The sequence below is a fragment of the Lipotes vexillifer genome, unplaced genomic scaffold, assembly GCF_000442215.2.
Source record: "Lipotes vexillifer unplaced genomic scaffold, Lipotes_vexillifer_v1.1 scaffold537, whole genome shotgun sequence".
Taxonomy (NCBI): domain Eukaryota; kingdom Metazoa; phylum Chordata; class Mammalia; order Artiodactyla; family Lipotidae; genus Lipotes; species Lipotes vexillifer.
Genome location: NW_006776635.1, coordinates 612,276 through 626,978, shown reverse-complemented (window position 1 = coordinate 626,978; position 14,703 = coordinate 612,276). Strand labels below are relative to the sequence as shown.

Below are 14,703 nucleotides of genomic sequence, written 5' to 3'. Positions count from 1 at the left end.
AACGCATTTAAGAATGTTTTCTGAAATGATGAAAATCATCTCTGGACCATATACCTCTGCTGTTAGCATCTGATGCATTTCTTGGAAAGGTTTTTCTTATGCATTTTTCTAGCTATTGATATAGACATGATTATGCAGTATACAGAGTTTTATATCCTGTTTTCCCTACTTAACATAATGTCGTAAGTATGTCAGTCATCCTCATTTTATATTGTTTCAATTGAAAGATTTTAAGTATAAGAGTATGGTGGCATATTAAAATTTGCATTTTATGGACCTGTTTTCACACTTCTAGGTACCACTACCCATTTTGTTTGGATGGAGTGTAACGGTGTCCCCTGCCATGCTTCTAATTTTCAGTCTTGGAAGCCAGCAGGTTGTGTTTGCAGCCCATATTGGCATTTATCCTGACTGACCTCTACACATATTTGCTTACTGTGTTATTTATGTTAATGTCTACTTTCTCAAATATGTCTCTCAGTTTCTCTTTCTTTCTCTTTCTCTGGTAGGCTCTTAATAAATATTTGTCATAAAATAAATGTCATAAATGTCTTATTCATCTTTGCATTTAGTAGCCATTTAATAAATATTTGTCATGAAATAAATTGTCAAACCTTTAAGTAGCCTTTAAAAAGCCGACACTTCTCTCCACACACACACACACACAAAATAAAGAATGAAGATAAGGGAAAGAAATCAGATTAAAAGAGGAGATATGTATGGGTTCATGATCTGAAACCCTGAAAATACAGTACAGCCCAATAGAGATGAAAAATTCTAAAATATGTAATTTTGACCACATAGTCATAATTATAATGTGCAAGATCTGATGTTCTATGAGTCTTTCTGTACCAATGCACGGGACTGCTACTCATTTGCTTTTGTCTTATCTACTAAGTGGAATGCTCTTTTTTGGAGAAAAGTTAAAACATATACTGCTGAGAGAAAATGGAAACTGGAATGAGAACAGAAGGTTATAAGAAAACTTAAATGAGTTAAAATCTCCAGTCCAGATGGGAAAGTACCTTTGTTTTCAGAAAAAGGGAAAAAATGTGATCTCTAGAAACCACAGAAGGATATGCTTGGGACCTCCTATAAAACAGAGGAGTTTATGTTTTAGAAACATAACTAAGAAAAGAAAGGTGATCACTGAGGACCAGCAGTGTTATTCACCAATAAGCCAGACCAATTCAATGTGGACTGGCTGAGGGACCTGATTCAAGAGAAGTTCAAGTGATACAAAGTCCCTCAAGGTTTTGGTTGACCGAATATGGTACCTAATGATGAACTAATGGCATGATCCATCCGTGTAAAACATTAAAACATTCCCAGGTGTCTTAGTAGAATATGATGACGGACCAGTGAAAGGAGGAACTCTGCTATTCTCTGAACTGGGCACTCCATTTTGAGTAGTACGGTCTATTCTAGGTGCCATATTTTGAAAGAGATATTTCAAATGTAAGAATATTATCAGTGTGAATATGGGAATTAATTAGAAATTAAGAAGAATGCTTGATATAATGGAATATGCAGCCTGGGAAAGGAGAACACTTAGCTGTTTTCAAATGCTTGAAGGGGTGTTAGAGAAGATATAATGTGTTTGGCTACAGAAACACAATCGTTACATAGAGGTTATAGGGATGCAGTTTTACTTCATTATAACCAGTGACTTTCTAATGACTAGAGCCTGCCTCATCATAACACTGGAAAATCCTCATCAATGGAATGTTCAAGCAAAGGCTGTAAGTCCACATCAAGTATCATATAAAAAAGATTCGTGTATTAAGGTGGAGATTGGACTCTAGCTGGTCTCTAGGGCTTCTGCTAATTACAATTTATAATTCTAAGTCAGTTGTTCAGAATTTAGGATCCACTTTCCTATAGAATCCAAATGGACATTTGGATCCAAGGTCAAAAACGTTTATTTTAACCATGGTGTTTTTAAATTCTTCAATTGAAAACACTTTCCTGAGTCCAGGGAACAGACACGAGGCATAACAGTCTAGAGAACAGTACGTGAGGCAGAAAGGAGGGAGGATCATTAGCCTTCCCTTTGCAGGGGGAAATCGAACATAAGGCCACGTTACGAAAGAGCTAAGGAAACATTCTGCAATCCACGTGGCAGATCTCAGTGAGGTCTTAGGAGAAAATCAGCGCCTTGAACTAATCCCCACATGACTGACAGCCTTTCACTTGCTAGCTGTGCTGTGTGATTGTAGGTATTTTCGTCTGTGAACTGGGGCTAATAATACTTCCAATGATATAAATAAACATAAATAAAACAATAGCTTGTGAGAATCAAATGAAATAATGGATATACAGTGCCCGGCAGAATACTAGACACGTACTATATAGTTACTTAGTACATGCAGGGATTCCTCACAGTATCTGTGTGTGTGTGCTTCCACTTTTCAAAGAACTTCCATGTACATTACCTCATTTGATTCTTACAATAATCCCATCCGCAGGCAAGGTAGGTGTAATATCCACATTTTACAGAGGAGGAAATGATGCTTGGAATAAATGGCCAGTTTTACTAAAAGATGACTGTTTGGCTTCACAAAGTGTTGCAGTGATAAGGAACCAGATTGTATAATCAGACTCACTGGATCAGAATTCCTATCCTGTCACTTACTGGCCGTGTCTGGGTGTATTACTTAGGCTAGCTAATTCTTATTAACTCAACTAAAAATGGGATGATGGTATATAGGTATATATTTTACACAGCTGTTAGGAAAACTACAATAATATTGGATAGAAATTGTTAAAAAGCAGTCATTATGATCATTACTGTATAGTAATTATGCCATTTATTAAATGCTTAGTATATGCTAGGGGTTTAACAAACATTTTTTAAAATCCTCATAATGACTCTTTGATATATGTGTTGTTAGTATAGTCATTGTACAGATGAGGAAACTGGGGAATAGATTAGCCAAGTAGCTTTCCCACATTCATACAGATAGTAGGTTAGAGTGCTGGGATTTGAACCCAGGCAGGCTGACTCTGGAACCCACGCTCTAATCAAGGATATACTACCTCCAGTGCTATGAAATATTTTGTGTGTGTCTCTCTGTCACACAAACACATATACACATACACATGTAATCAGATACGCACATTTGCATGATGTTTAGGAACAATTTTAATTATGTATTACTGGTTTTAAAAAACAATACCAAATTGTATGCATGATATGCGATCTACTATGAAAAATGCAAATAAAAGGGGCTGAAAATCAATATGGTTGCCTCTGTGTGGTGCTATGGTAGGTGGGTTTTATTCTTGATTCTGTAGACATTTCTGTGCTAACTTTTCAACTGAAAACACGTGCCATTTTATAAACAGGAAAATTAAAGGAGAACAGATATATAAAAGAAAGTAATCCAAGGAAGATGTAAAGGAGAAAAGGTTTTCATAGACATGTGACTGTAAGGCCAGCAGGTCCGGGGAAGGGCCCAGGGAGCCAGACGGAGCCCCCGCCAAAGTGACTGATGCAACCGACACCTGACATTGCCACAACACCCAAGAGATTACCAAAAAAGGGCTGCTTCACACAGCAAGCGCCATCCCTGCGTCCACCCCTATAAATTTTGTTCGCGCCCGCACCCAGGGGCGACTTCTCTGGCCCCTTTCTCTGGGACCAGTGAGCCTCGCCCGGGAGCGGCCCCAAATACAGCTTGCTTCAGCACTCCTCCGTTTCTTGGTGCCGTTCCTTACAGTGACCCTTCCTCTAATTCTAGCAGTAGAGTATACTAGATATCCTGAATAACCTTTGTTCTGAAAATGACTAAAAACACAGGGTTAAAGTGAGAAAGCAATGGGATATAAACACTTACATGTGCCAGAACTGGGGTGGGTGCAGGTACGGCTGGGGTGGGAACTGGCTCTGGCTGGATAACTGTTTCAGCTGGAACTGCTCCATCTTCATCCTCAGGTGGTTTCTGACGGGCACAGCGACCGATGTCTGCATTTTTGAAGGACACAGGCTGTGCAAAGTCCATAGGGCTACGGGAATATGATTAAGATTCAATACTTTCTCCTATTTCTCATTGTCCTGCTTCCTTACCATGACATCAAATTTCCCCTTTCCCATTTTAAAGGTCATCAGTACAATTAAAAAAAAAAAAATCTAAACTGAAGATCTTCACTGTTTCCTTCCCCCTATGGTTTTAGATAGTGTAGATGCAAGAGTGATGCAACAGTTTTAGATAGTGTAGATGCAACAGTGATGCCAAAAAAAAAAAAAAATTAGTAACACGGGAGTCACTTACACAGAGTTTATAACGAGGTTCCATATACAGCCTTCAAAAGGAGGAATATTTCTGAGTGGGGAAGGTTGAAATTCAGGTGGAGCACCCCCGACGAAAAGCTTTTTAACTTCTATCGCCTGTTCTACTGTCAGATTTTGCACATGCCTTCTGTCTTCATCAACTTGAACAGTAAAGATGCTGATAAAACATTGAAAATAAACAAGTATAAAACACACAACGTCCGACACCGGAAATCCAACTCTTTCCTGCCACCCCGCACCCCTCCTTCTTGAAGCTTTTAAGAGAGCCAAGTTTGACGATTAGGGATTCGACACTAAGCACACAGTACTGTTTCTCAGGACCTCGTCCCTCTGCCTCCCTTGTAAACTCTCCTTGAGAGTTTCCGGAAACAAGGCAATGGTGCAGCTGCAACACTAGCCTCTGGTGGTGGCTGACAACAGCGGCCTTACATGTGAGCCTATGGAGCAGAGGCTTCTGTAAGGGGTAGTAATGTCTAATCGCAGGAGGCTCAGTCGGTTTAGCACAGCAAGGGGTCACGTTTTGTTTAGCTCTTTATTTCTTGCTTTGTGCTAGCTCTTATCTTCTTGCTAGGGAACAAACTGTACTCCTGAGAGCTTAGGTTGCAGGAATCGACAGCAAACACTTACAGGATGTTTTATAAAGAACGTAGCTGCTGGCTTTTGAATAGAAGAGGCAGGCCAGAATACCATGCTAACTGTTCTCAGCAATGATTTTCCTTAGTGGCTGTTTCATTAATTTCCCTAATTTGCTTATGAGAGAGAACTCACACATTACTAATTGAGCACCTCATGCTACTTATTCACTCTGTGGATCCTGGGGCACAGAATCAGGAGACAAAGAATTCTGCTGATGAAAATGACCAAAGGCATTTTCTCTTTTGTTCTAGAAGCAGATTTTAAACCTTAGTCCCAGTAGTCAGCATGGGGCTCTTAGTCATAAGTGTTAGTCAATAGCCCGAGGATCATGAATGGATTGCTGAAAACTTATTTCACATCTGAGGAGAAAACCCTAAGTACTTAGGTGGAAAACTCAGTTCTAAAATGCCATTTTACTTGATTTTAGAAAGAAGAAAAACCACATGTCAAATTAGAAACAATAAACTAGGGCAAAGATGCTCTGAAATGGCACTGAACAACTGGCCCACTTTGGGACAATTCAAATGTAAGAGAATAAGACAAAGAATAGATATTGTTGTGGCTCAAAATGTCATAATTCAGGAGGTGTAGAGGGAGCAGGTTGGGTTTAGCTTCAAAGGCAAAACAGGGGAAATGATACATTGATGTTTTGCCAGACTCTGGGCCAAGGACCATAGCAATGGTCCTTTCTTACTGGATCATAGGGCGGAGATGTAGAATGAGCCTGAGCTTTCAGAAGGAACAGACTGGAATTAAGCACTAGTATGGAAGCTTACTAGCTGTGTGACCTTGGGCCAGTTATTTAATCTTGCTCAGTCTCATTCCATGCATTTATAAAATGAGGATAAGAACACCTATTTCGAACCATGGAAAGCATTAACTAAGGCATTGCGCTGAGTCTGTATTACTTAATAAGGGCATTGCTAGAAGACTATAGCTGAATCCAGTTTGTATTTTACATCCTAGGAGCATCAAATCTAGGTCATTTATTTAGTTCTTTGTAAATAGGGATATTACCTACATGTCCTCTCTGATTCTGGTGCATTTCCTTTTTAGAAAGAATTTATTCAAAAACTCTTTACTGTGGACCTACTATGTGCAAAAAGCATTATAAGAATCATTACATTACTATTAGTATTGTGGTAGGTCAGCTGAATTTCCTTAAAATTTCAATAGTTGATTCTTGAAGTTTTATAATTAAATATCTTATTACTTAAATTCTATTTATTTGTATGGAATATTGATCTAAGATTTTTTTCAAACCACCACCAAATGAAATGCGTACATGGTAAAAGATACGAAGAGAAGTGCCCTGATATTTGCAATTTACATGAGAAACAAAATCTGAAATTTTTTAAATTGATGGTAAGAAAGAAATATTTGGGTTGCACTGTCCAAACCATGATCCCTTTCTGGAAACCTCAAGTTACTCCTGAAATATTTGCTACAACTTTGTGGTCTTTAGCCTAATTCTGTACCTGTGTGAAGAATGCTTTCACGTAGGAGAATACCTACTTGCCTAAACGTCTACTCCAGGCTCTTAGGGTTTACTGTTTTCGTCCAGTTAGAACTACTGGCCACTGAGGTGGACTCCAGGTGGAAGATCAGAGGGCCAAGCAGTTATAAAAGGCAGAGGTCACTGGAGTACTAGGAAATTAGACACCAAAGTGAAGGGAGTGAAATTTTTGCAGAGGAAGGGGCAGAAAAGGAGAGAGAATGTGGGAGGACGGGTAAAGAGAGGCAGAGAGGGAGAGAAAAGGGCAAGAGTAATATTGAAAAGTTTGCCTCTCTATTTGGTAAAAATCTATTGATTTTATGAGGTGGTATTAATGGTATTAAAATTGCCATCTTATCCAGAGTTTTAAGAAAAGAAATAAGTCGACATTTATGGTCTAAATAGTGTTGGAAGAAAGCAAATATTTCCAAGTTAATAGGAGTATCATAATCAACATGAAGCAATACAAATCTCTGAGGTCACAAAAAGGGTAAAAGAATAAATAGCAGGTGAGCACAGATGGGGGTGTTAAAGTCAAGTATATCTGGGTTTAAATCCTGCCTCTGTTATTTACTAGCTATGTGATTTTTGGCAAATCAGTTAATATATCCTCATCTGTGATGATATTAATACAGATCTCACACACATTTAGAATGACTAAAGGACATAATCTTCGTTTAGTATTTGACACACAGCATGCCATAGAATTGATATGAAGCATTAGAATATGTTTCTGGGAGATGTTCTTAGGGTCATTAGTGATCTCTAGTTAATCAGTTAATTGAAGTGCTCGCCTAAAGGATAGGTGATGATTGTTTTTTGACCTCAGAGTGCTGAATGAGACATTATGGTGCAAATGACTTCTTGCTTTGCCACAGACTGCAATGACAACCCACTAATATGTCCAATACATTATCCTTTAATTAACAGCGAATAGTAAAACTGTTTGTTTATATGGCCAATTAACTGAATGACCAGTTTTCAGGGGATGCACTATACACTGAGCTTAATCAAATAAAGGTTGGATTGATGGCCAACAGCTGTGAAGCTGGCATAATAAAATACCCTTCTTGAAGAGACACACCTGTTAAAAGGACACCTTAGCATAACATCATAATGCACTTGAGAATGTCAGAATTCTTTCTCTACAAAATAACATATTTGGGTGATTTTTTTGTCACCTATATTTGTCAGATCTGCATTTGCTTCTTGAAGTTATTTAAAATTTAAAGACTTTAGAAAGTCTTTCCTACAATGAGAAGGACTAACATTTGGCAGAGGACCTGAAATCTAGTCTAGAAGACATGTAAAATCAGTATTCTAGAGCATTCCCTAAGATTCAAATGAGAAAATTCAGTTTGCATTTCTCTTCAGAGACCATGACTGCAATATGTGCCTATAAGATTAGTAAAAGTTCTTAGTTAGTCCAAATACTGATCCCTCATTTGTCTTAATCATGGTTTCTAAACATCTCAGTTAGAAGATACTCTGCAAGAAGGCTTAGTATCAATTCATCCCACAACCTAATGTTCTATGTAATAGAAAAACATGAATCAAGGAGAGCTTCATAACTTACTTAGAAGAAAAGGCATTCTTATTACTTATTTAAACTGTTATCCACACAAGAGGATGATTAGAAAATGGAGGTCTTTAAGTACAGAATAACATCTGCTTACTTGAACTTTTGCTACACATTCATACTGTTGTTGTGTTTAAAAGTATTCTCTGTGTTTTGAGGTTTCATCAGATTTGATTTCTCTTCTATGTCTTCAGTCTAATAAAATGGATTGTGGGTCTGGAGGTCTGAAGTCTCTGGGTTTCTGTTTTCTTTTTCTCTAATTGTTCTTCTAAGTTCATTACCTCTCTGAGTTGTCATACAACATTTTGATGAAAAAAAAACCAAATGACTTCCCCAATAAGGTAAGTATGAAGTGTACTGTAGCATTCTGAAGAAATGAGAAATCAGCTTGTAACACTAATAAGCAATTCCCTGACTCAGGGCTGGGAAGCAGGTGCTCTGGTGGATCTGCAGAAAGGCAGCCACCGTGCACGGATGGCAGGACAGCAGCCTTCTCCCTTCCCTCTCTCAACTCTGTTCCCTCACGGAGCCGTCCCGCAGGGACCCAGCACACCTTGGCGGGGGGTGGTGGTGGTGGTGGTGGTGGTGGTGGGGGTAAGGGCCGGGGACGAGGCATGCTCAGAACCGTGCTCCGTGGGTCCTGCAGCCCCGGGCCGCGCTCTGTATCTGTGACAGATTTTTAAGCAGCTGCCATAACTGCTTTGGAACCTGAATGAAACAGCAGCTGCCAAAGGCTGGTGGCTCCAGCTGAGCTGTTCTGTGCGTTTCACCATGCGCATGCCCTACTTGAGGAGAGAGTATTTGAGAGGTGAGGAGGGAGTTTTCTTATCTACGCTTCAGAAGATGCATTTGGTTTTTCCAAAGGTGGAGAGGAGAACCACCTAGCATAAAAACGTTAAGAACAAAACTCCTAAGGGTCAAGGGAAATGAGATTCGCGAAGTATGAAATATAAAGAAGATGAAATTAAACTACTTGATAGTTTTGCAATGCATCGTATGTCCATACACACAAAGGTCCAGTAAAGGACTAAGGCGAGCAAAGGAGTTCGCGTTAGTTATGACAGTACAGTCAGTCGTTAGGACTATTGTTACCCTCTAGTTCTCTCTACATGAACAGAATGTTCTCTCCCGTCGTGAAACAGACTCGGCTCTGGTTTGACGGCAATTTTCCTCATTGTTCGTGCCCCTGTGGAGAGATGCACTTCCAGACGACCCTTGTTCAGGAATATCGCATAATAGGCCTGCAATAGCAAATGGTCATTGAAGATTAAAGAGGAGTCTCATCTATGACTTAGCTTAGTTCCCTGACAGAACTGCGTATTCATCCGCTCTGAGATCTTACCTGAGAAGTTAAGACTCAGTATTTTCTTAAAAGGAGTATTTAAAGCAGCTGGAAATAGCTTTTTAATCATTTACCATTTTTGCTTGTTAGATGATGTGGAAAGTGGAGATAGTAACACAGCAGTCTCTGCAAAGCAGATTTGCAATGCTGAAAGGAACAGTTGTGCTGGCACTGGGCTTCTAACTCACAAAACCCATCAGGAAATAAAGAGTGTCAATAAAATCCCTCTCCCTTGTAGTCACAAACAGACAGCTAGCTTCTGGGAATGAGGTCTGACTCCCAACCTCACGGCATTCTGAGTGTTTAGATTTCAATTCGTTCTCAGGGCTGGTGGAATAGATTGCTATCAACATGTAACTTGTCTCCCACATTTAGAAAGAAGGAAGACAATTTTTCATCCACAAACAGGACCGCTTTCTTTTTACCACTGTTACTATAGGAACAGTATGGTTTTGAGATCAGTTTATGAACCCCAGGGAGCTTGAATGCAGCCCTCGTCCCCAAAGCTGACGCCACGCTTGCTCCCTTTCTTGTGGAGCAGGGGGGTGGCACCTGATACACGGTGATCACTTGGTCCTCTGCGAGTCACCTGAGGTAGTGGAGATGGTTTCATTCAAACATCGTAACGCCTCCAATAACTTACAAAATCGTCTGTGCCGCGTCGTGTCCACCACAAAATGGCCAGAGGATCTGGATTAGTGCTTGCCATTCATCAAAAGGGGCAACTGCCATCTACTCAATTAAAATGTTTTTAGCTGACTGAGTTCTCAAACCCCTTTAGCAGAACATAATCACAAATGATCCTATGGGTATCAAAACTGGTAGCGTTGAAAAATAAAGTATGTCATTTAACCAACATTGATTCTACAACAGACATGAACTGTTTAACATTGTTTCCTCTTTCAGATAGCATTGACAATGAGATTTTAAAAACTAGATACTCATTATCATTAAAATGTTGAAACATTAACATGTTATTTCTAATTTACTTTGTACTATAGTGCTTAATATTTTCTCATTTTAATTGTTTTAATGGGAACATGTTTTATTTTAAGAACTATCCTGAAAGCTGATGACTCAAGTCCATTTATTTAGTTCTGATGAGGAGAAATCTGAAAACGATGGCTGGTGCTTAATTATTTGACTGTGACCTAGGAAACACATATCCTTTAGCGAAACCTATTTCAGAATGCTTGATCTGGCCCTCTTATTATAACTAGCTTATCATTTGTAGCAGTGAGAAAATAATTTAATTTTTATGATTAAAACATAAAGGCTTTAAGAGAAGTTATATTTTATGTTTATTCAGTGCTTATTCATAGTAAAAAATGAGATAAAATACCACTTTTTCTCCCTCTACTCTTCAAAAAATATTTTTTGTTTCTTTTTCTTCCCAAAGAAATCCTTTTCTTCCCTAAGGTCAAAGTTTATCCTTTTATATTTTCTTCTAAACTTTTAAAACTTTTTTCCTTTCATATGTAAGGCTTTAATTCATTGGGAATTTATTTTTCTGTCTGGCATGAAGTAGAAATTAGTTCATTTTTTTCTGTATGGATAACCAATTGCCCCAGAATCATTCACTGAAAGGGCCACTTTTCCCCTAATGATGTGCAATGCCACCTATTGCCAAATGTTGTTTCCATCTATACTTGGCTCTCTATTCTGTTCCACTGACAGAGTTATCCAGGAATTAACACCATACTCCCATGATTCAAAACTCCAGCTTCTAATGTGCTGATATCTGCTAGGACAGTCCACCAACTTATTCTTCTATTTCAGGACTTTCTTGGGCTTTCGATCTTTGATATAAATTTTAGAATTAGCTTGTCCTGATTTACAAAAAGATAAGGTGGTATTTTCATTGAAGGTGAATCTACATGTCACTTTGTGGAGAACTGATATATTTTTAACACTGAGTCTTTCCATTAACATGTTGACTTTAATAAGTAGTCTGATGTAATTTTTCAATAAGTTTTATAATTTTTTCCATATAGGCCTTACATTTGTTTTGTTATGTTTATTCTTAAATTATATCCTTGTTCTTGTACTATATTTACTTGTTCTTTTGTTATCGTATTGGCTAAGACTGATACAGTGATAATATTCATCTTTTCTTGGGCTTGATTTCATAGAAAATGTTTATAATGTTTTCCTATCAAGAAGCCCCATCCTGTTCTTAGTTTATCAAGTCTTTTTTTGTTGTTGTTTTTAATCAGGAATGGTTGTTAAGTTTTACCAAAAGTTTTCTCTGCATTTATCAAAATGATTATATGATTTTAGATTTTCTAATATCAAGCCACCTTTGTATTCCTGAGATATTGCAAATTACTCATGGTAATGCATCTTTGGATTTTATTTGCCAATACAGCTGACCTTTGAACAACAAAGGGGCGCTGACCCTCCGCACAGTCAAAAATCTGGGTATAAATTATAGTCAGCCCTCCTTATATGCAGTTCCTCCGTATCAGATGTTCTGCATCCTCAGTTTCAACCAACCTCGGACCGTGTGGTACTGTTATATTTACTATTGAATAAAACCCGAGCATATCTGGACCTGTGCACTTCAAACTTGTGTTGTTCAAGGGTCAGCCATATTTTGTTTAGTGTTTATTTTTTTTGTGGGGGAATAAAATAGTATTATTATATGACTACCCATTACTAAATTTTAAATGCTAAAAGTGATTTTAAAAAACGTATAATTACAAACAACACAACCTGATTTACAAGAATGCATGCATATTTAAGGCGATATTTGTAAAGCACTCTGTGCTTTGGCCATGGCATACTGGTAATTCCTAAGAATGCTTTCACTGAGAAAAATGAGATTAAATGGAAAAATGTATATCTTTAAAAATGTGACTGAAAGTATTGGAGGAATATCCATGCAGTAAAGAGTTATGGTGCCTAGATCAGGACAACTAAGACAGCTTTGAACAGAATCAAATGGCTAGGGGGTATGAAAACTAAAGCTCACAGCCCTACAAAGCAGACACTGTGTAGGCTTTATTTTAATGTCACTAGTGTCCATGCCTGTGTTGGTTGTGTTCTCTTCACCTTCTCCTGCCCAGGTCCATTCTCTGCCTTCTCTCTGTCCAGAGAGGGTGCAGCAGGTTAGGCTCCAACAGACTGCATCACATTAGCTAGTGAAAATGGGAAGCTGATCCTAAAAAAATTAAAATTAAAATTAAAATTTAAGGGACTCCATCTGGTTATCTCCAGATCTGGTAGGAAATTGGATTTAGATAGAAGATTAACACAATGTGAATGTATTTTAAGCTTTCTCTCTTTATATATGCAAAGCCCATATGAAATATGGATGTAAATACAGGTGTGTCTGCACCTAGAACTGACCAACAGGAAAGTCCTAGTGGAGATAACTGTCCTAAGAAGATGATAGTAGAAATAAATGATGCAAATCAAAAACTATAAAAACAATTTATAAACTGTAAATGCTTCACCTGAGTCTCTATAAAATAATTATTTTATATAAGCATTAGGGAAAATGAATTATTAGCTAGGTGTGAGGGTACCTGTCCAGTTTGCCTTCGTTTTCTCCTAGGTAGCGCTGGTGTCCCTCCACTTCCCAAGAGAATAATACCAGACTCATTCTTGGTGCTGAAGGACAGGTTGATTTCTGTTCCTACATCAATAGGCACAGGGGACAGCTCTACAAAACCAGGCTTCGGGAAGCTAACTGTGTAAACGTTCTTTGGGTAAAAGGAAAGAAGGGAAGAAAGCATTAGAAATGAACATTTAAATTAATTTCTCCATCTCACTCACCCTCCTCAATGCACTCAACGTTACTATGAAATACAGTGTCATTTTAGAACACATAAAAACCCACAGTTACATGGAGAGCTTAAGAGCAACCAAAGAAATATTATTTCTAGCTGTAACTGAATTTTCTGAGCAGTTTGAGTTAAAATAAAAATTTGGGCCTCTGCTTTTGTTCTAGAACTTTTGATTTGAAATATAAAAGATTATCACTGACAGGTAACATTTTCTTTTGGTTTAAATCTGTCTTGCTAAGTCTCCCTTGAAAACTCTCTAACTGATCCCTGGAATACCACCTACCAACTAACTGCTTATGTTTTATAGCTGAGTCTGACCATGGTCTCTGTCTGCATTCTTCCTCAGTGAAGAGCCCAGGGTAAAGATGTTCGTTGCTCTCAAGCATATAAAGACACTCTAGCGGAATTAAAAAAAAAATCAGATACAATCTATATCTTAAAAATAAATAAACCAAATATTTCTTAGTCTAGTTTTCTTCTCAAAATGAAAGTAGTATCATTGTCCTTGCTGATAATAAAATTAAAACAGTAACATTTTAAACGGTAACAAAGTGCAAAAGGGAGAAAGTAAAAATCACCCCCATTCCAAAGCTGTGTAGAAGCATATAGCTTTTTCTAATCCATTCATTCACGCACGCATGCATGCATGTTTTCATTCACTCACTTTATCTTTTACACCTGCCCTCTTCCTCTCTCCTCCTGTCTATATTTAACCTGAATCATGCCAGGCACGTTCATTTGTAACTTCTCTTTCTCACTTCACATGTGGAGGATCTCTCTCTGTCAGTAAACACAGATCTCATCATCACTTATAATGGCAGGAGGTCATTCCATTGTATGAATGTGCTAGGACTTATTTAAGCACGGCCATGGAGTCGGGCATTTAGAGTGCTTAAAACATTCATTTAAAAAGTCCTGGATTTGGCTGGAGTGAAAGCAAGGGATCCTTTAATGCAGGTTATTTTCCTGCACAGTGTTTCAGGCCCAGTTAAATGTGTTGTAAAAATGTATAATCTGTTTTGATTCCAATTTTCAAATCACAGAATTTTGGATACTTCAGATAAAACTACTGTGCAGACTTTTCAATATTTATCAAATATTGAACTTTCTGCATCATATTTTAGTTGCAAATAATTCCCAGTTATTGAAAAGTGCCTTTACAGAATCATCATTTCCACACATACAGGCTATTCATTTTCTGGACAGTTTTCCATCCTCATGTATATATCTTTTGCATGTGGATGAGAGTTAGGCTTTGGAAGATTAAAACTCTGAGTAAAAAGAGGCTAGTATGGATTCTTAGAGATTCGATTCTGTATGTACTTCCTTTTTCCTCATTCCCAAGCTTCTCTGGGTGGATGTCTATGGCTAATTCCAACTTGGAGACTGTAACTAGGCACAGTGAAGACCCTGAAAGTTCTGTTTCAGTCTTTAACCTCACGGCTCAGTGGTGATTTACTTTTTCTTTTTCCCCAAATCCCTTCATCTCCTATCACACAACTTAATTGGAGGAAGAGCTAAAATAAATAGTTGTGTCACATCAGGGTAATTAAAAATTTGTAAGTA

At 38.0% G+C, this 14,703-nt stretch overlaps 1 protein-coding gene across 2 annotated transcripts in view; it reads right to left on the bottom strand.

The window, feature by feature from the left end:
• LAMA2 (laminin subunit alpha 2) overlaps window positions 1-14,703 on the bottom strand; it is a 628,216-nt gene that overhangs the window by 24,785 nt on the left and 588,728 nt on the right. For both annotated transcript variants that reach the window (XM_007450523.1, XM_007450524.1), the window contains 4 exons: window positions 12,877-13,053; window positions 9,097-9,245; window positions 4,275-4,451; window positions 3,840-4,008 (listed from right to left, as the gene is read on the bottom strand). In XM_007450523.1, coding sequence (XP_007450585.1) covers window positions 3,840-4,008; window positions 4,275-4,451; window positions 9,097-9,245; window positions 12,877-13,053 — 672 coding nt within the window. The remainder of the gene's footprint in view (window positions 1-3,839; window positions 4,009-4,274; window positions 4,452-9,096; window positions 9,246-12,876; window positions 13,054-14,703) is intronic.